The sequence below is a fragment of the Garra rufa genome, chromosome 5 (genome assembly GCF_049309525.1).
Source record: "Garra rufa chromosome 5, GarRuf1.0, whole genome shotgun sequence".
NCBI lineage: Eukaryota > Metazoa > Chordata > Actinopteri > Cypriniformes > Cyprinidae > Garra > Garra rufa.
The window spans coordinates 27,369,693-27,384,580 of NC_133365.1; the positions used below are offsets into that span (position 1 = coordinate 27,369,693).

Sequence of the window (14,888 nt, forward strand, 5' to 3'; positions counted from 1 at the left end):
TACGGTGTTCTAAGTTGTAAATACTCTGTATGCAGAAATCATAGATAAGGTGCGCTCTCCTCCACCGCTGTGCCGACCCACTGTGTCTGTGGATGAAGCGCCGCTGGAGGTGATTCAGATCATGAAACAGGCCTGGAGTGAGGAGCCTGACAAGAGACCAACGTTTGAGGAGATCTTCAAACAGGTATACCTTCTTTCGCTCTCTCAAGCACACAGATAAAATTTTGCATTATTTTGCATTATTGTATGGCATTAAATAAAGCAAATAAACAAAATAAAGTCTTTTCTTCCAGAAAAAAAAAACTGGACAAAAATATTCACTATATAACAAACCTGTTTTCTGTACCTTTTTTTGTAGTTTAAGAATGTGAACAAGGGAAAGAAGACAAATATAATTGACTCAATGTTAAGAATGCTGGAGCAGTACTCCTCAAACCTGGAGGATCTGATCCGAGAGAGGACTGAAGAACTAGAGGTAGAGCGTCAGAAAACTGATGCTCTTCTAGCCCAGATGCTGCCCAAGTGAGTCCCACTTCAGTGTTCAGATTTCTTTTCACACTTTTCATTTCTTATAATGCCATTCTGTCTTTCAGATCTGTGGCCTTGGCATTAAAAACAGGAAAGCCAGTGAAGCCGGAGCACTTTTCAGACGTCACACTGTATTTCAGTGATATTGTGGGTTTTACCACCATCTCTGCTCTGAGTGAACCTATCGAAGTGGTCGATTTGCTTAACGACCTCTACACCCACTTTGATGGAATCATCGCAATCCACGATGTCTACAAGGTTTGCATAAGTTTTTGTTGTAGAAATTGAGCAGATTCTTTCATAATGCTTATCTCTAGGTGGTACCCTTTCAAAAGGTACACCTTTGTGCCTTATTTAGCATTAAAGGAGATTTATTATGCCCCATTTTACAATATGTAATGTAAGTCTCTGTTGTCCCCAGAATGCATCTGTGAAGTTTCAGCTCAAAATATCTATACAGTTCATTTATTATATCATTTTGAAACTGCCTATTTTGAGTGGATGCAGAAACCCAGTTTTCTTGCAAATGAAATGCAGATGAACTGCTGCTTCCCACCCCCTTTTTCAGAATAGGACTGTGCCTTTACAGCTCGTGCCTCAGATACTCTGATAAAAAACATCTGTTTGGTTTTGATTATCATGTTTTTCATGTTGAAATTATGCATTTTAAACCACGTTAGTTTAAACTTCTGATATATGAGCACACATATCTGAAGCATGCGTAGAGAAATGTGAAAGCAAAAGCAATGTTTATGTGTAATGAAATTATGCTATTAAATTACAAAATTAATGTAATTGTATGTTAGATTCAACACATTCTTTCTGTTGTATGACTATGTGGAATGTCTTTGAATTGCCATGAATTTAATTCCACTTCCTGTCATTCCAACTCCAATTCAAATTCAACTTCCTGTGGGGCGGAGTCAATTCAATTCAAATTCCAATTCATGAATTGAATGGCGGCCAATTCTGAAATTCTGAATTGTGCACAAGCCTGCTTTGCTCAAACTAACGCCATGGTGTTAGAACTGGTATACCGTTGTCTAGGGCTGGGCGATTAATCGAAAAATAATCGAAATCGACATTCAGAACCTATAATCGTTAAAATTTTTCCAGGAAGATTATTTCAATTACTTTCCCTTTAAAAAACACAAGCGCTCCGTTCCGTTATTCCGCCGACATGTCGATGGAGAGCTTAAACAGTATTTATACAGTAAAAACTATTTTTACAGGATATACAAGGGTAATTTTATTTAGAGGAGATACTGCTTATTTTCTACTTTTAATATGAAAAACATTGAAAATTATTTACTTTGTTTCCAATAGTGCAAGTTATTTATTTTCACTAATTTAAGAAAAATGTGACTTTTCGTTTTAAGCAATGCTTGCTTTAATTTCAGTTGTTCAACACTGATGTTCAATTAATAATCATAGATCGTAGATAGTGTGTTTCCTTCAATTATTTTAAAATCAAGTAATGCACCCTTCATCCAAAAATCTCTCGCTTGTAATATGTGAACATATTTACTGTACAAAACTTGTCAGTGAACTATGAGGGCAAAAAAAGAATTATTATATAAATATAATTAAATATAATTTTATTAATAAATAAAATAATCGTTCATTAATCGTAATCGGGTTAAAATGTTCAATTAATCGAGATTTTGATTCTAAGCCAAATTGCCCAGCCCTACCGTTGTCGCTTGCAAAAACAAAAATGGCTGTGCCATGGGTGGAAACATGATTAAGGAGCAGTTATATAATAATAAGATCCCCTTTCTATGTCACGGGGAGCGAAATCTGAGCGGCTTGCTTTTTTCACATGCTTGCAGAGAAAGGCTTACCAAAAATTTACTTGGTTGTTCTTTTTCTGGGTTGGTAGATGTACCGGGGAACCAATTATAGCACTTAAACAAGGAAAAAGTCCTTAAAACGCTTTTGTAAGTAGAACTTATTTCTAACGCATCTCATCCTACGCCTCTGTTGCTTATTCCAAAACAAAATTTTAGAGCTAGTAACAGAGGCTTGAACTGTTGATAGTAATGCAGTTATGAGAGAGAGAGAGGGAGAGAGAGATAGATTAATGATAGGCAGAATGGTATACTAATAGCTAAACTAAGTTCATGTTGTGTCGTTGTGGGTTTTGGTTCATTTGCTGTTGTAGGCTGTAAGGACATTTGAAATAACTGAAATCGTTTGGCGAAGTGATATGGACATGTAATGCGGTCAAAGCTGTCTGGAATTACGTTCACCATGTGTTTCCCTGAAAATAATTGCACACATTCAGGCACACGCACAGGTAGGGCTCAACCTGTGCAGAGCACATGCCCTTTTTGTAATTACACTCGGAAGTGCCCTATTTTTGGGGGATTTTTTTTTTAATTATAAATCAATGCTATTGGTAACCCTTTACGTATGTTTGTCTTAAAAAATTTAACCAATTAAAGGCATTAAAAAGCGCATCTCTTAGAACCGCTCAAACTGTCAGTCAAACTTCACAACTCCGCCCCCTGAGCGTCGCGAACTTACGTTTCAGCACATCAGTCAGAGTCATAGAGCAGAAGTAGATAAAAGTCTTCGTCTTGTAACGGTAAAATATCCTGTTGTTTGAATAAGTGCAACGTTGTCTTTACGAAATAAACACTAGTATGTCTATAAAGGTTTGTATAATGCATCACCACACCGGTGTGATGTTGATGTAATGTGATGTCGTCGTTTTAATGATGGACAAATTGCACACATTCGCTGGTCAAAAACCAGCGGTGTAACTGCATTTGAGTTTGACACAAAGCAACCGAGTGATCCTTGTCAGCTAGGTAAAATATATTATACGAAATTTCTACTTTGATTTTATGGCTATCTGCTGAAAAGTTATTAATACTAATTAACCCCTTAACTGTCACCCCCCTTTTTTTTAAATAGGCATGAAAGTGCACTATCCAAACTTAAATTGTTGTAATTCATGAACACTTTGGAATACAGATCTAAGTTTGGTCTCGTTTTAAAGAGGACAATCAGAAAATTATTGCAGAAGTGGAATTTTTTCAAAAAAATAAAGTATCAACAAATTACAGAAGTTTAAACTTACAATAAAGAAAATGCACTGTACAATTTTTATTATATTTTATATAAAATACATATTTAACATAACAGGTTTTATCCTAAATTTGATATCAGATTGAAGCCTTACATCTCAATAAGTGATGTTCCAAATTTGAAGTTGATATGAAAAAAATTGAGGTTCCTGTGAAAGTCTGTTTAGGGCGTTATACCACAAATAGCCACCGGGTGCCATTCAAACGCCATATATATATTTTTAATGCATTTTTCTGTCATAAAAGTCTGAATTTTTCTGAGATTTTTCATTATATCACAAAATAACCACCACATATGGAATCCTGAGACTCAGACCTTTCCAATGATATGTTTTTTGTCAAGATTGTAAAAAGTTGTGATTCTAAAAGACCGTAATGCATTTTGTAATATGACAATGCTAAGGGGGAGGAGACCGCCAAACGATTTTCAAGTACCATTTTCATGGTAACACAATGTCCGATTTCAAAATGGTTTTCACGGGATGATTCTTGAGCTTCTAAGCTTTCAAATGATATATAATTTATGATGGTTACTAAAACATTTGATAGAGAAAAAGGACAACGGAAAAAAGAGCGCCAAGCGTCCCACAGGTGGGACGGTGACAGTTAAGGGGTTAAATATAGTATAAGAATATTATTGTGTTTTTTTTTTTTTTTGGTGGCGGAGGGGTTCATGGCAAGGTTAATTTTGTTTTGCTTTCGTTTTATTTTGATATAGTTTTCAAATTTGCTATAAAATTTTGTTTAGTTTTTATTTGTTTCATTAACAATTTTGTTCATTTTAATTTAGTTTCTATTTTGTGAACACATTTCTATTTAGTTTTAAATAGTTTAGTTTTAGTTTTCGTTTACGAAAATAACCTTGGTTTGTGGAGGGGTTGGGGGGTGCCCTTTTTTCAGTTTCAGCACATGCCCCTCAAAAGGTCTGTGCATGGCCCTGCACACATTAGAACGTTCGTCAGCCAATCAGATTCAAGCATTCAACAGCTACATAGTATGGAATGTTATATAATTTGAGGAAATATCTATAGCACATACAAACAGTTTTGCATTTCACAAGGAGCGTTTTATATGATATATTTCAACAGGTGGAGACTATTGGTGATGCGTACATGGTGGCATCAGGGGTTCCAAACCGTAACGGTAACCGTCACGCAGCAGAGATGGCCAACATGTCTCTGGACATTCTGCACTGCATCGGAACATTTAAAATGCACCACATGCCTGACGTCAAAGTCAAAATCCGCATTGGACTCCATTCTGGTAAGAAAAGCACACAAACACATACACAAGAAACATTGAAAATGTAAAGTCTGAAAGATATTTTTTCATGTTTTTGAAAGAAGTCTCTTGCTCTTTATTTGCTAAAAATCATTCATATTTTACTATACTTATTTTACTATATGTTAAAAGTTAATCCTGTGACTAAAGCTGTTTTTTAGCAGCCATTACTCAATTACTGTAAAATCAGTCCTTTCTGGCATCATACTAATGTTGATTTGGTTCTCAAGAAACATTTTTGTTGAAACTGTGATACATTTTTTCAGGGTTATTTGATGGCTAGAAACCGATTTTCTTTTGTAACAATTCTGAAGTCTTCACTGTCACTTTTGATTAATTTATTTCATACTTGCTGAGTACAAATAAATATTCATTAAAAAAATCTTAATGACCCCAAACTTTTGAACAAAAGGCATGTAGCAGCCTTGTAACCCTACACAGCTAAAATAGCCATAAGAGAGCCAGAATATTCAGACTATGTCAAGAGTACAGTTCAACCAGTTTTTCCAAGCATTTTACACCATTTAAAAAAGCATCATCTCACAAAGTAAAAAATCAAACACAAAATTTCTCCCCTGGATGTCATTTTCATTGACAAAGATGGTCTTCACCGAACCGAACATTGTGCTAAATGTGAAAACGTATTTACACTTGATCCTCTGATGGCTGTGTATTCCTAGAACAAGCAAAATGTAAATCCCGGGCATCATCCAATTAACAGATTCATCCAATTAGTTAGCATGCCGTTGGCCCTTTCCCCCACCCTACAACTCGACAGAGATCACATGGTGCTCGCACAGGTGTGACTGACACAACATGTAATTCTATGCAGTTGCTAATGTGCTAACTTCTCATGTTTATATGACAGGTCCAGTGGTAGCAGGTGTAGTTGGGTTGAAGATGCCTCGGTACTGTCTGTTCGGGGACACAGTAAACACAGCCTCCCGAATGGAATCCACAGGGTTGCGTAAGTACACTTATGTGTTTAATATGTATATACATTAGCACGTGTCTGAGAGTAACAATGTAAAGGCTTGAGGTTGTCTCTGAAGTCGTGATTCCAGGAATTTGTCTTTGGCTAAGGATCAGTTTGAAGACTCAGTGGTTAGTATTTTGTGTGTGTACTGATCAGTGAGTGCATGTCAGTGAGAAGCTCAGAGGGCTTAAAGAGTTCCCTGTAAGCTCTTAAGAGTATAAGCCAAATTAGAAAGAAAATTCTGCTTTAAAGCTAATGTCCTCTTAGAACTCAGCCTCCGATATCACCCTGAACTGTCTCACCTTTAATCAGACCTTCTGCCACATTTATCCCAAGAACATTTACTTCATTTTTAGAATTTGTTTCATGCTGAAGAACATGGAAGAATTGGTGAAACATAATTTCAATTTGCCAGTGCCTATATATATATATATATATATATATATATATATATATATATATATATATATATATACACACACACACACACTGATGTTTTAAAGTTTGGTTAATATATTTGTAATCAATAATTTTATTCAAGAAGGATATTAGCCTAAATGTATTAATCAGCACAACTGTTTTTAACATAATAATGCTGAAAACAGTTTATAGTAGAATGATTTCTGAAGGATCACGTGACACTTAAGACTGGAGTAATAGCTTTGCCATTACAGGAACAAATTAAATATTTAAATATAATAAAATATTAATATTTCATAATATTACGGTTTTACTGTATTTTTAATCCAACAAATGCAGATTAGATGAGCAACCGGGACTTCTTTTTTAAATAAACATTTGAATTGTAGTCTGAAGTTTAGAGTTGAAATACCTCAAAATTATTATTATTGATATATTTTATTATATCATATAACAAGCCTTGGTAACACTTTACAGTAATGTTCATTAGTTAACTACATCTAAGAATGAGCAATACCTCCACAGCATTTATTATTCTTAGTTAATGTTCATTTCACAATTTACTAATGCATTATTAATCATAAGCTCTTTTAGTTAACATTAGTTAAAGGAACCGTATGTAGGATTGCGGCCAAAACTGGTACTGCAATCACTTTCAAAATACTGTAGAACGGTGTATCCCCTCCCGCTCCCCCCTGACTCGAGGTTGCCAGCTAAGCTGCAGGAGTAGGCTGCAACAAGGAGCTTCCAATGGCAAGTGACGAGTCCTACACAGAAATTTGTTTTTCTTCTGTTAATTATGTTTATGCTTCACAAGAGATGTTTTGCGAAGTAATTATGTATCGCAAAAATTTACAGATGGCGATTAGCCAAATATTTCGTAAAGATGTACTGTAATACCACATTTCAGTCGGAACATAGGTTGTTTTCATACCTTGCTAGTGGTGCGATATAAAGCTTTTTATGAACGCATTCAGCACGGGCGACCGTGGGAAATCCACTGTGTACGGAAGCAAAGTTAGCCAAACATAGATGAATCTTACTTGTCCAGGAGAAAATTACCAACGATGGCGTCTATCTTCAAATTCTTCTCTGTTTTCAGCCGTCTCCATCTTTCAAAGGCATATCCTATACAAATCCTTTTTTTATTTCGGACTGTCACGACGTATTTCGGATTCATAACAAGGTCTTTTACGTTTTGTAACGTTATACATGTTTTATCCGACACGTTCGTATAGCCGCAGCTGTAACAGAGCTGGCAACCCGGATCACGAAACTCTACTGATTTCGTGATTGGTAGATAGCTGGAGGGTGGAGCCTCAGACCAAAACACAAAATGACAACAATAACATCAGTTGAGGTGTTACGGTTTAACTGGTTACCGTGTTATCTGGTGACCAACTTCCTGGTTCAGGTCCTCAGCGCCAGATGTGATGGACCGAACGCTGCAGATTCGCCGATTCTGAAAGCACAAACTGACGTGATATTAAGCTGTCTAATAAACGCACACTTGCTCATTAGATGTTTTTGATATTGTTGTAAAGATGACAAATTATTGGTATGATAGCCCGTAGCGGCTGAAATACGAAAAAAATAATAATAAGTCTGTTTGGCACGGGTTTCGAACACGCGCTAAAAATAGTCGCATTGTGAAGTGACAGTAATGAACGCACTGAGCTAACGAGCGGCTTTAATTTAGTCACTGATTGTTGCAAACAAATCAGAATTTTACTGTCGGCGTGATATGCAGCTGGCTGAATCAAAGAAATGTGCCCGTGTTAACTTGTGACCTGTGTTTACTGTTATGAAAATGAATATTGTAGTGAAAGTGTATTACATGTTATGGTTTATGATGTTAAAGTACATTTCATGGAGTCACAGACAATTGTAAATGTGAGGCTACTGTGGTTTAATTAGAAAACGCTATTGTTAAACTATATTTACTATAGTAAAAACATGATACATTTTCTTAATAGCTGTTTTTTTTAAGTAAACAATATATAAAATATAGCCTTTTCTATAGACAACAAGCTGCATGTAAATGTTGGGGTAAATGTACCCATTAAGCCCACTTTCAGCTTTAAAGTAAAAAAAAGGGGGAAAACATATTTTATGCAAATTATGTTTTTAACCAATTCAGTGATTTGTTAATTCCCTGACACATGTTGAGTTAGCCCCACTTGTGTAAAAAAAAATCACTAAATTCACTTTTTTTAAAAGATAGGCTTAATTGTATACAGTGCCACAAAATGCATGCAAGCAGTCAACACAAGCTTCTCTTGAATAAAGAAAAAAAAAAATCTTAAAGTGGGCACAATGAAAATTACTATGATGCTTAGTCCACAATATATTTAAGCTTCATGCATGTCTTTGTAAAGATATCTTATAATTTTTTAAAGGAAAACATTTTTTTTTTTCACCGTTACTCACTGTGGTACCAATTCGGCCCAAGGTATGTTTTTTTCTTTTTTTTCTTTTTTATGAGAAATCCCTCTAATTACAAACTAGATCAATTTTCGGAGTGTGCTTTTACCTTACTAACCTTTTACCTTACCTTATGTACTACTTTAATTTACAAATATATTTAGATATTTAGGCCTACAAATAACACATTGTGTAGCACCATTAGATAATGGGTGTCTGCTAATATTTGATTGCAAAAATGAAATAGCTAAAAAGCTTGACACAGGATTTTAACCTATATGTAATAGACTGCACATAGTATTATAGCAGATGCAATCACAGCGAGCTATTCAACCACACTGTTATATGTATTAGCCCCTTTTTACACTTTGGCATAAGGTAGCTTCAGTCTATGATTCTTTGAATTTGCCTGTGTTAACTTGTGACCCTGTGTTGCCTGTGGGAACTTGTTTGCTAGCCAAAATCTAATTTTACTGTTGCAATAAATTGACGTTATTTCCAGTTAAAAAGCTGCTTACAAATATTACTTGTCACTAAAAAATCTCATTTGATTATAACAAAATCATGTCTATTTAAGTCACTTTTTAAGTATTTATACGAGAAAAATGTCAAAACCAACGTGTAAATATCGTTATTTTTTATATATTTATCAAACGAGACATAGCTAGTCTCTGAAGAAAATGTACCATGTTTTTACTATAGTAAATAGTTTAACGATAGCGTTTGATAAATTAGCCACAGTAGCCTCGAATTTACAATTGTCTGGGACTCCATGACATTAACATCACAAACCATAAAATGTAATATACTTTTACTATAATATTCATTTTCATAACAGTAAACACAGGTCACAAGTTAACACGGGCACATTTCTTTGATTCAGCCAGCTGCATATCACGCCGACAGTAAAATTCTGATTTGTTTGCAACAATCAGTGACTGAATTAAAGCCGCTCGTTAGCTCAGTGCGTTCATTACTGTCACTTCACAATGCGACTATTTTTAGCGCGTGTTCGAAACCCGTGCCAAACAGACTTATTATTATTTTTTTCGTATTTCAGCCGCTACGGGCTATCATACCAATAATTTGTCATCTTTACAACAATATCAAAAACATCTAATGAGCAAGTGTTATTAGACAGCTTAATATCACGTCAGTTTGTGCTTTCAGAATCGGCGAATCTGCAGCGTTCGGTCCATCACATCTGGCGCTGAGGACCTGAACCAGGAAGTTGGTCACCAGATAACACGGTAACCAGTTAAACCGTAACAGAGGGCTGCAACTCTCACTTTTAAATGACAATATCCTGGCCGGACCACTGTTGTTAGTGATATAAGTATTTGAAATGAACATGATTTCTTAATGTCTAGTGACATGTCAGGGCCATTTTATGATTAACTGACATAAATTTCTTACATACGGTTCCTTTAATGCACTGTGAACTAACATGAACAAACAATGAACAACTGTATTTTTATTAACTAACATTAACAAAGATGAATTAATAGTGTAATAAATGTATTGTTCATTGATTGTTCATGTTAGTTAATACTTTATCTAAAGTTAACAAATGACACCTTATTGTAAAGTAGGGGTGGGAAAAAAAATCGATATTGCAATATATTGTTGTGCTCTCTGTCGCAATAAATAATCGATACACTAACGGCCAATATCGATATTTTATTACAACACAAATGATTAATTTACCCGTCGTCAGTGTCACTGTCACTACCCAATATCTACCATTCTGTTTGCGGGGGCGCTGTTCGAGTAAATAGGCGTAAAGTGGCGGAAGCAGCGGCCAGTGAAGAACACAAGTTATCTGACAACATCAGAGAAGAAGCGCAGAAAAAAAGAGAAGTGAGAAGAATGGCGGAAGATAACGAAAAACAAATCAAAGACGCACCCGCTAGTTGAGCATGCTGATCAGTTACGCCTGTTTCACACATACTCCGTCTGCAGTGCTTATGCGTTGAGTATTTTTTTCCGCACCCATGTTAACGGATTAGAGCGTTCACACTGCACGCGGTTGCTGTGCAAGTGCATTGAATAATACGTTGTTTATTATACGTTGAGTTTAAACGTGAATATATCTAGAATTGTATTAGTGTACTGTGATAAAAGAGTATCACAATGCTGAAAAAGCACGTTTTTGTATTTGAAATCAAAATAACGGATAAATGGTGTGTTTGTGGTAAACAGCCGCGGATCAGGAACGGACTGCAAACGTGTCCTGTGTGAAAGCAAAACGAGTCCGTGCTGCTGCTTCTGCATCGCATACGTAACGCACACGGACTGCATACACACTGCAGACGGAGTATGTGTGAAACAGGCGTTAGTGTTCCTCAAGAAGAATATGCCTTGATGAGACCACTGTCCAGGTTAACATAAAGCTCTTTACAGTAACTTACTACTGACGTTTCAGTATCATGGTTTACACATGTTAGTTAATGTTCATGTTGTTTTTTAATGTTCAGGCACTTTTATCTGTCTAGCTGTACAGTGTTTACATTTAAGACCAGGAGGCAGTGAGTTATTATGCAAATGCATATTTCTTTGCACAGTGTTGGAAATCTTGGCATTAATAAATGTATAAGATTTCCTTATTATGAGTATTTTTTTCTTTTTCAGTCATATATATCGTGATATATCGTTGATGAAATTTCTTCCAATATATTGAATATCGTAGATATCGTGAATCGCGATATTATCGATATCGTGGGCCACATATCGCCACAGAATTGAATCGTGAGTTACCTGTATCGTCCCACCCCTATTGTAAAGTGTTACCCAAGCGTTTGGTTTTAAATTCAGACGGTTTCAAGTTCATTTTAAATGAAGGATTAAAAATGTTTTCATAGATTAGGCCACAATGGTCACACATCTAGTGTTCCGTGATTTCACTACACAATGAAATTACTAAAACACAGTTGTCCAGATTATCTGAAGTTACAGAAGAGTGACAGAATGTCTTGAGTGATGTAATATGCTCAGTGCTTCAGCTTTAAATGGTTTACAGTCAAGCAGCTATGGACATACTGCCATCTAGTGGTTTCATAGGGAACATTAATTTCAAGTGAAATTCAATGTACAGTAATGTTCTTGACATCCACAAGCAACCAATATGGGCAATGATCAAGTGTTTGTTTAATTTGCAACACTTTTTCGTGTGATATTAATTAATTTACTATGTTTTCTTAATTGTTTTGCTGTCCCTGTTTCTACAGCTTACAGAATTCATGTTAACCAGAGTACTGTTGATGTCCTGAATAGCCTCAAACTTGGCTACAAAATAGATGTTAGGGGCAGGACAGAGCTCAAGGTACGCAAACACACACACACACACACACACACACACACACACACACACAAAATGTTGGGTTTACATGTTTTATGAGGACATTCCATAGGCGTAATGGTTTTCATACTGTACAAACTGTATTTTCTGTCGCCCTACACCTAAACCTAGTCCTCACAGGAGATTGTGCACACTTTTACTTCCTCAAAAAACTCATTGTGCATGATTTATAAGCCTGTTTCCTCATGGGGACCTAAGAAATGTCCCCACAAGGTCAAAATTTACTGGTATTACTATCCTTGTGGGGACATTTGGTCCCCATAACGTGATGAATACCAGGTACACACACACACACACACACACACACACACACACACACACACACACACGTGTTTGTTCAGTTTAAGGATGAAAATTTACTCACCCACATGTCATCCAAGATGTTCATGTCTTTCTTTCCTCAGTTGCAAAGAAATTAAGTTTTTTAAGGAAAACATTTCAGGATTTTTCTCCATAGTGGACTTCAATGGTAGCCAACGAGTTGTAGGTCCAAATTGCAGTTTCAATGCAGCTTCAAAAAGCTCTGCACGGTCTTATCTAGCGAAACGATTGGGCATTTTCTTAAAAAAAATGAGAAATTATATACTTTTTAACCACAAATCTTCATCTTGCACTAGCTTTGTGATGCACATGTTGGAAAGGTCACGTGTGGTTAGTTTTTCATCTGTGTACTTTGGTTCAAAAAGGAAAGCGTAGGGCAAAAAAACCCATCTCATTTTCTCCTTCAACTTTAAAATCATCCGACATAATTGATTTACCTAAAGGGTGTTTGACTTTTGTTTCGCTTTGTAAACACTGGGTTGGTACTTCCGCCTACGTCACGTGTGCCTGATTTGGTAATGCATAAGTCGAGCTAGTGCAAGACGAGCATTTGTGGTTAAAAAGTATAGAAATTTGTATTTTTGTTAGAAAATGATCAATCGTTTTGCTAGACAAGACACTTGGCTGGGATTATGTAGAGCCCTTTGAAGCTCCAGAACAAACCATGTTGTCCCTAATCTGTTTTTTATCAAATGTTGAACTTGTTTATCAAGAAGATAACAGTGTCAGTGAAAACCACACTTAACATGTTGTGTAAAGAAAAAATCAAGGCAATGTTCCATCACTATCCTTTTCAGAATGATTATTACACACAATACATCATTTAATAGAAATTACACTATGGTAAAAAGGTTCAGGAGCTCAGGAAAAAATAACAAAGATAACCGAATTCTTCACTGTTGCATATACAGGGATCATACAAAATGCATGCTATTTTTTATTTTGTGCTGACCTGAATAAGATGTTTTAAATAAAAGACATTTACATATAGTCCACAAGAGAAAATAATAGTTGAATTTATAAAAATTACCCTTTCAAAAGTTTACATACACTTGATTCTTAATACTGTGTTGTTACCTGAATGATTCACAGCTGTTTTTTTGTTTGTTTTGTTTAGTAATAGTTGTTCATGAGTCCCTTGTTTGCCCTGAACAGTTAAACTGTCTGCGGTTCCTCAGAAAAATCTTTCTTTGAAAAAACTAAATTTGAAGATCACTGTAAATTTAGCTTATTTTGTCTTCTGGGAAACATGTAAGTATCTTCTGTAGCTTCTAAAGGGCAGCACTAAAAAAAAAAAAAGGATATTTAGGCAAAATAAGAAAAATCTACAAATCTTCATTCTGTTCAAAAGTTTTCACCCCTTGGCTGTTAATGCATCGTTTTTTCTTCTGATGCATCAGTGAGCATTAGAACCTTCTGTAATAGTTGCATATGAGTCCCTCAGTTGTCCTCAGTGTGAAAAGATGGATCTCAAAATCATACTGTCATTGTTGGAAAGGGTTCATATACACAAAAATGCTGAAAAAACACAGAATTTGTGGAACCTGAAGGATTTTTTCTGAAGAACAGTGGGCAGTTTAACTGTTCAGGACAAACAAGGGACTCATGAACAACTATCACTGAACAAAAAAAAAACCTTCAGGTAACAACACAGTATTAAGAATCTGTGTTTACAGTGTATGTAAACTTTTAAACAGGTTCATATTTATTAATTCTACTATTATTTTTCTTGTGGACTATATGTAAACATCTTTTTATGTGAAATATCTTATTCAGGTCAGTACAAAAAAAATAATAGCATTTTGTATGATCTCTCTTATTTTGGTAAAATAATTAACATTTTGCAGATTCTGCAAGGTGTATGTAAACTTTTGACTTCAACTGTATGTCCACCATTGTTAGTAAACAAATTAAATAAAATGTTTTAAAAAAGGTTATATTTTAGCATTTGCCAAGAAACCCTCCTCACTATACAGTGCTGTGCTAAATGCTTCTTACAGTGCCTTGCAAAATTATTCATACCCCTTCATTTTTTTTCACATTTTGTTATGTTGCTGCCTTATGTTAAACTACTTTATCTGCATTTGGCAATTATTTGCCATTCTTTGCCTCACCTTTTCACCTCTCAAGCTCTGTCAGCTTGGATGGGGGCTGGCAGACATTTTCTAGAGTCCTAGTTGTTCCAATCGTCTACCATTATGGATAATGCTTCTGTGAACCTTCAATGCAGCAGATGTTTTTCTGAACTCTTCCCTAGATCATTGCCTTAACGAAAGTCTGTCACTGAGCTCTACAGGCAGTTATCTTGACCCCAGGACTTGGTTTTTGCTCTGATATGCATTTTCAGCTGTTAGACCTTTTCTGAGAGGTGTGTGCCTTTCTAAATCATACTCATTCAAATGAATTTGCCACAGTTTAACTCCACTTGAAGTGTAGTAACATCTAGAAGCAATATGAATGCTCCTGAGCTAAATTTCGAGTGTCC

General features: G+C 35.6%; 1 protein-coding gene across 1 annotated transcript in view; it reads left to right on the forward strand.

The window, feature by feature from the left end:
• The window catches only part of gucy2d (guanylate cyclase 2D, retinal), a 30,439-nt gene that overhangs the window by 13,276 nt on the left and 2,275 nt on the right, over window positions 1–14,888 (forward strand). The window contains exons 13-18 of the mRNA XM_073840231.1: window positions 36–184; window positions 359–522; window positions 594–786; window positions 4,712–4,886; window positions 5,773–5,871; window positions 11,952–12,046. Of these exons, the coding sequence (XP_073696332.1) occupies window positions 36–184; window positions 359–522; window positions 594–786; window positions 4,712–4,886; window positions 5,773–5,871; window positions 11,952–12,046 (875 nt within the window). The remainder of the gene's footprint in view (window positions 1–35; window positions 185–358; window positions 523–593; window positions 787–4,711; window positions 4,887–5,772; window positions 5,872–11,951; window positions 12,047–14,888) is intronic.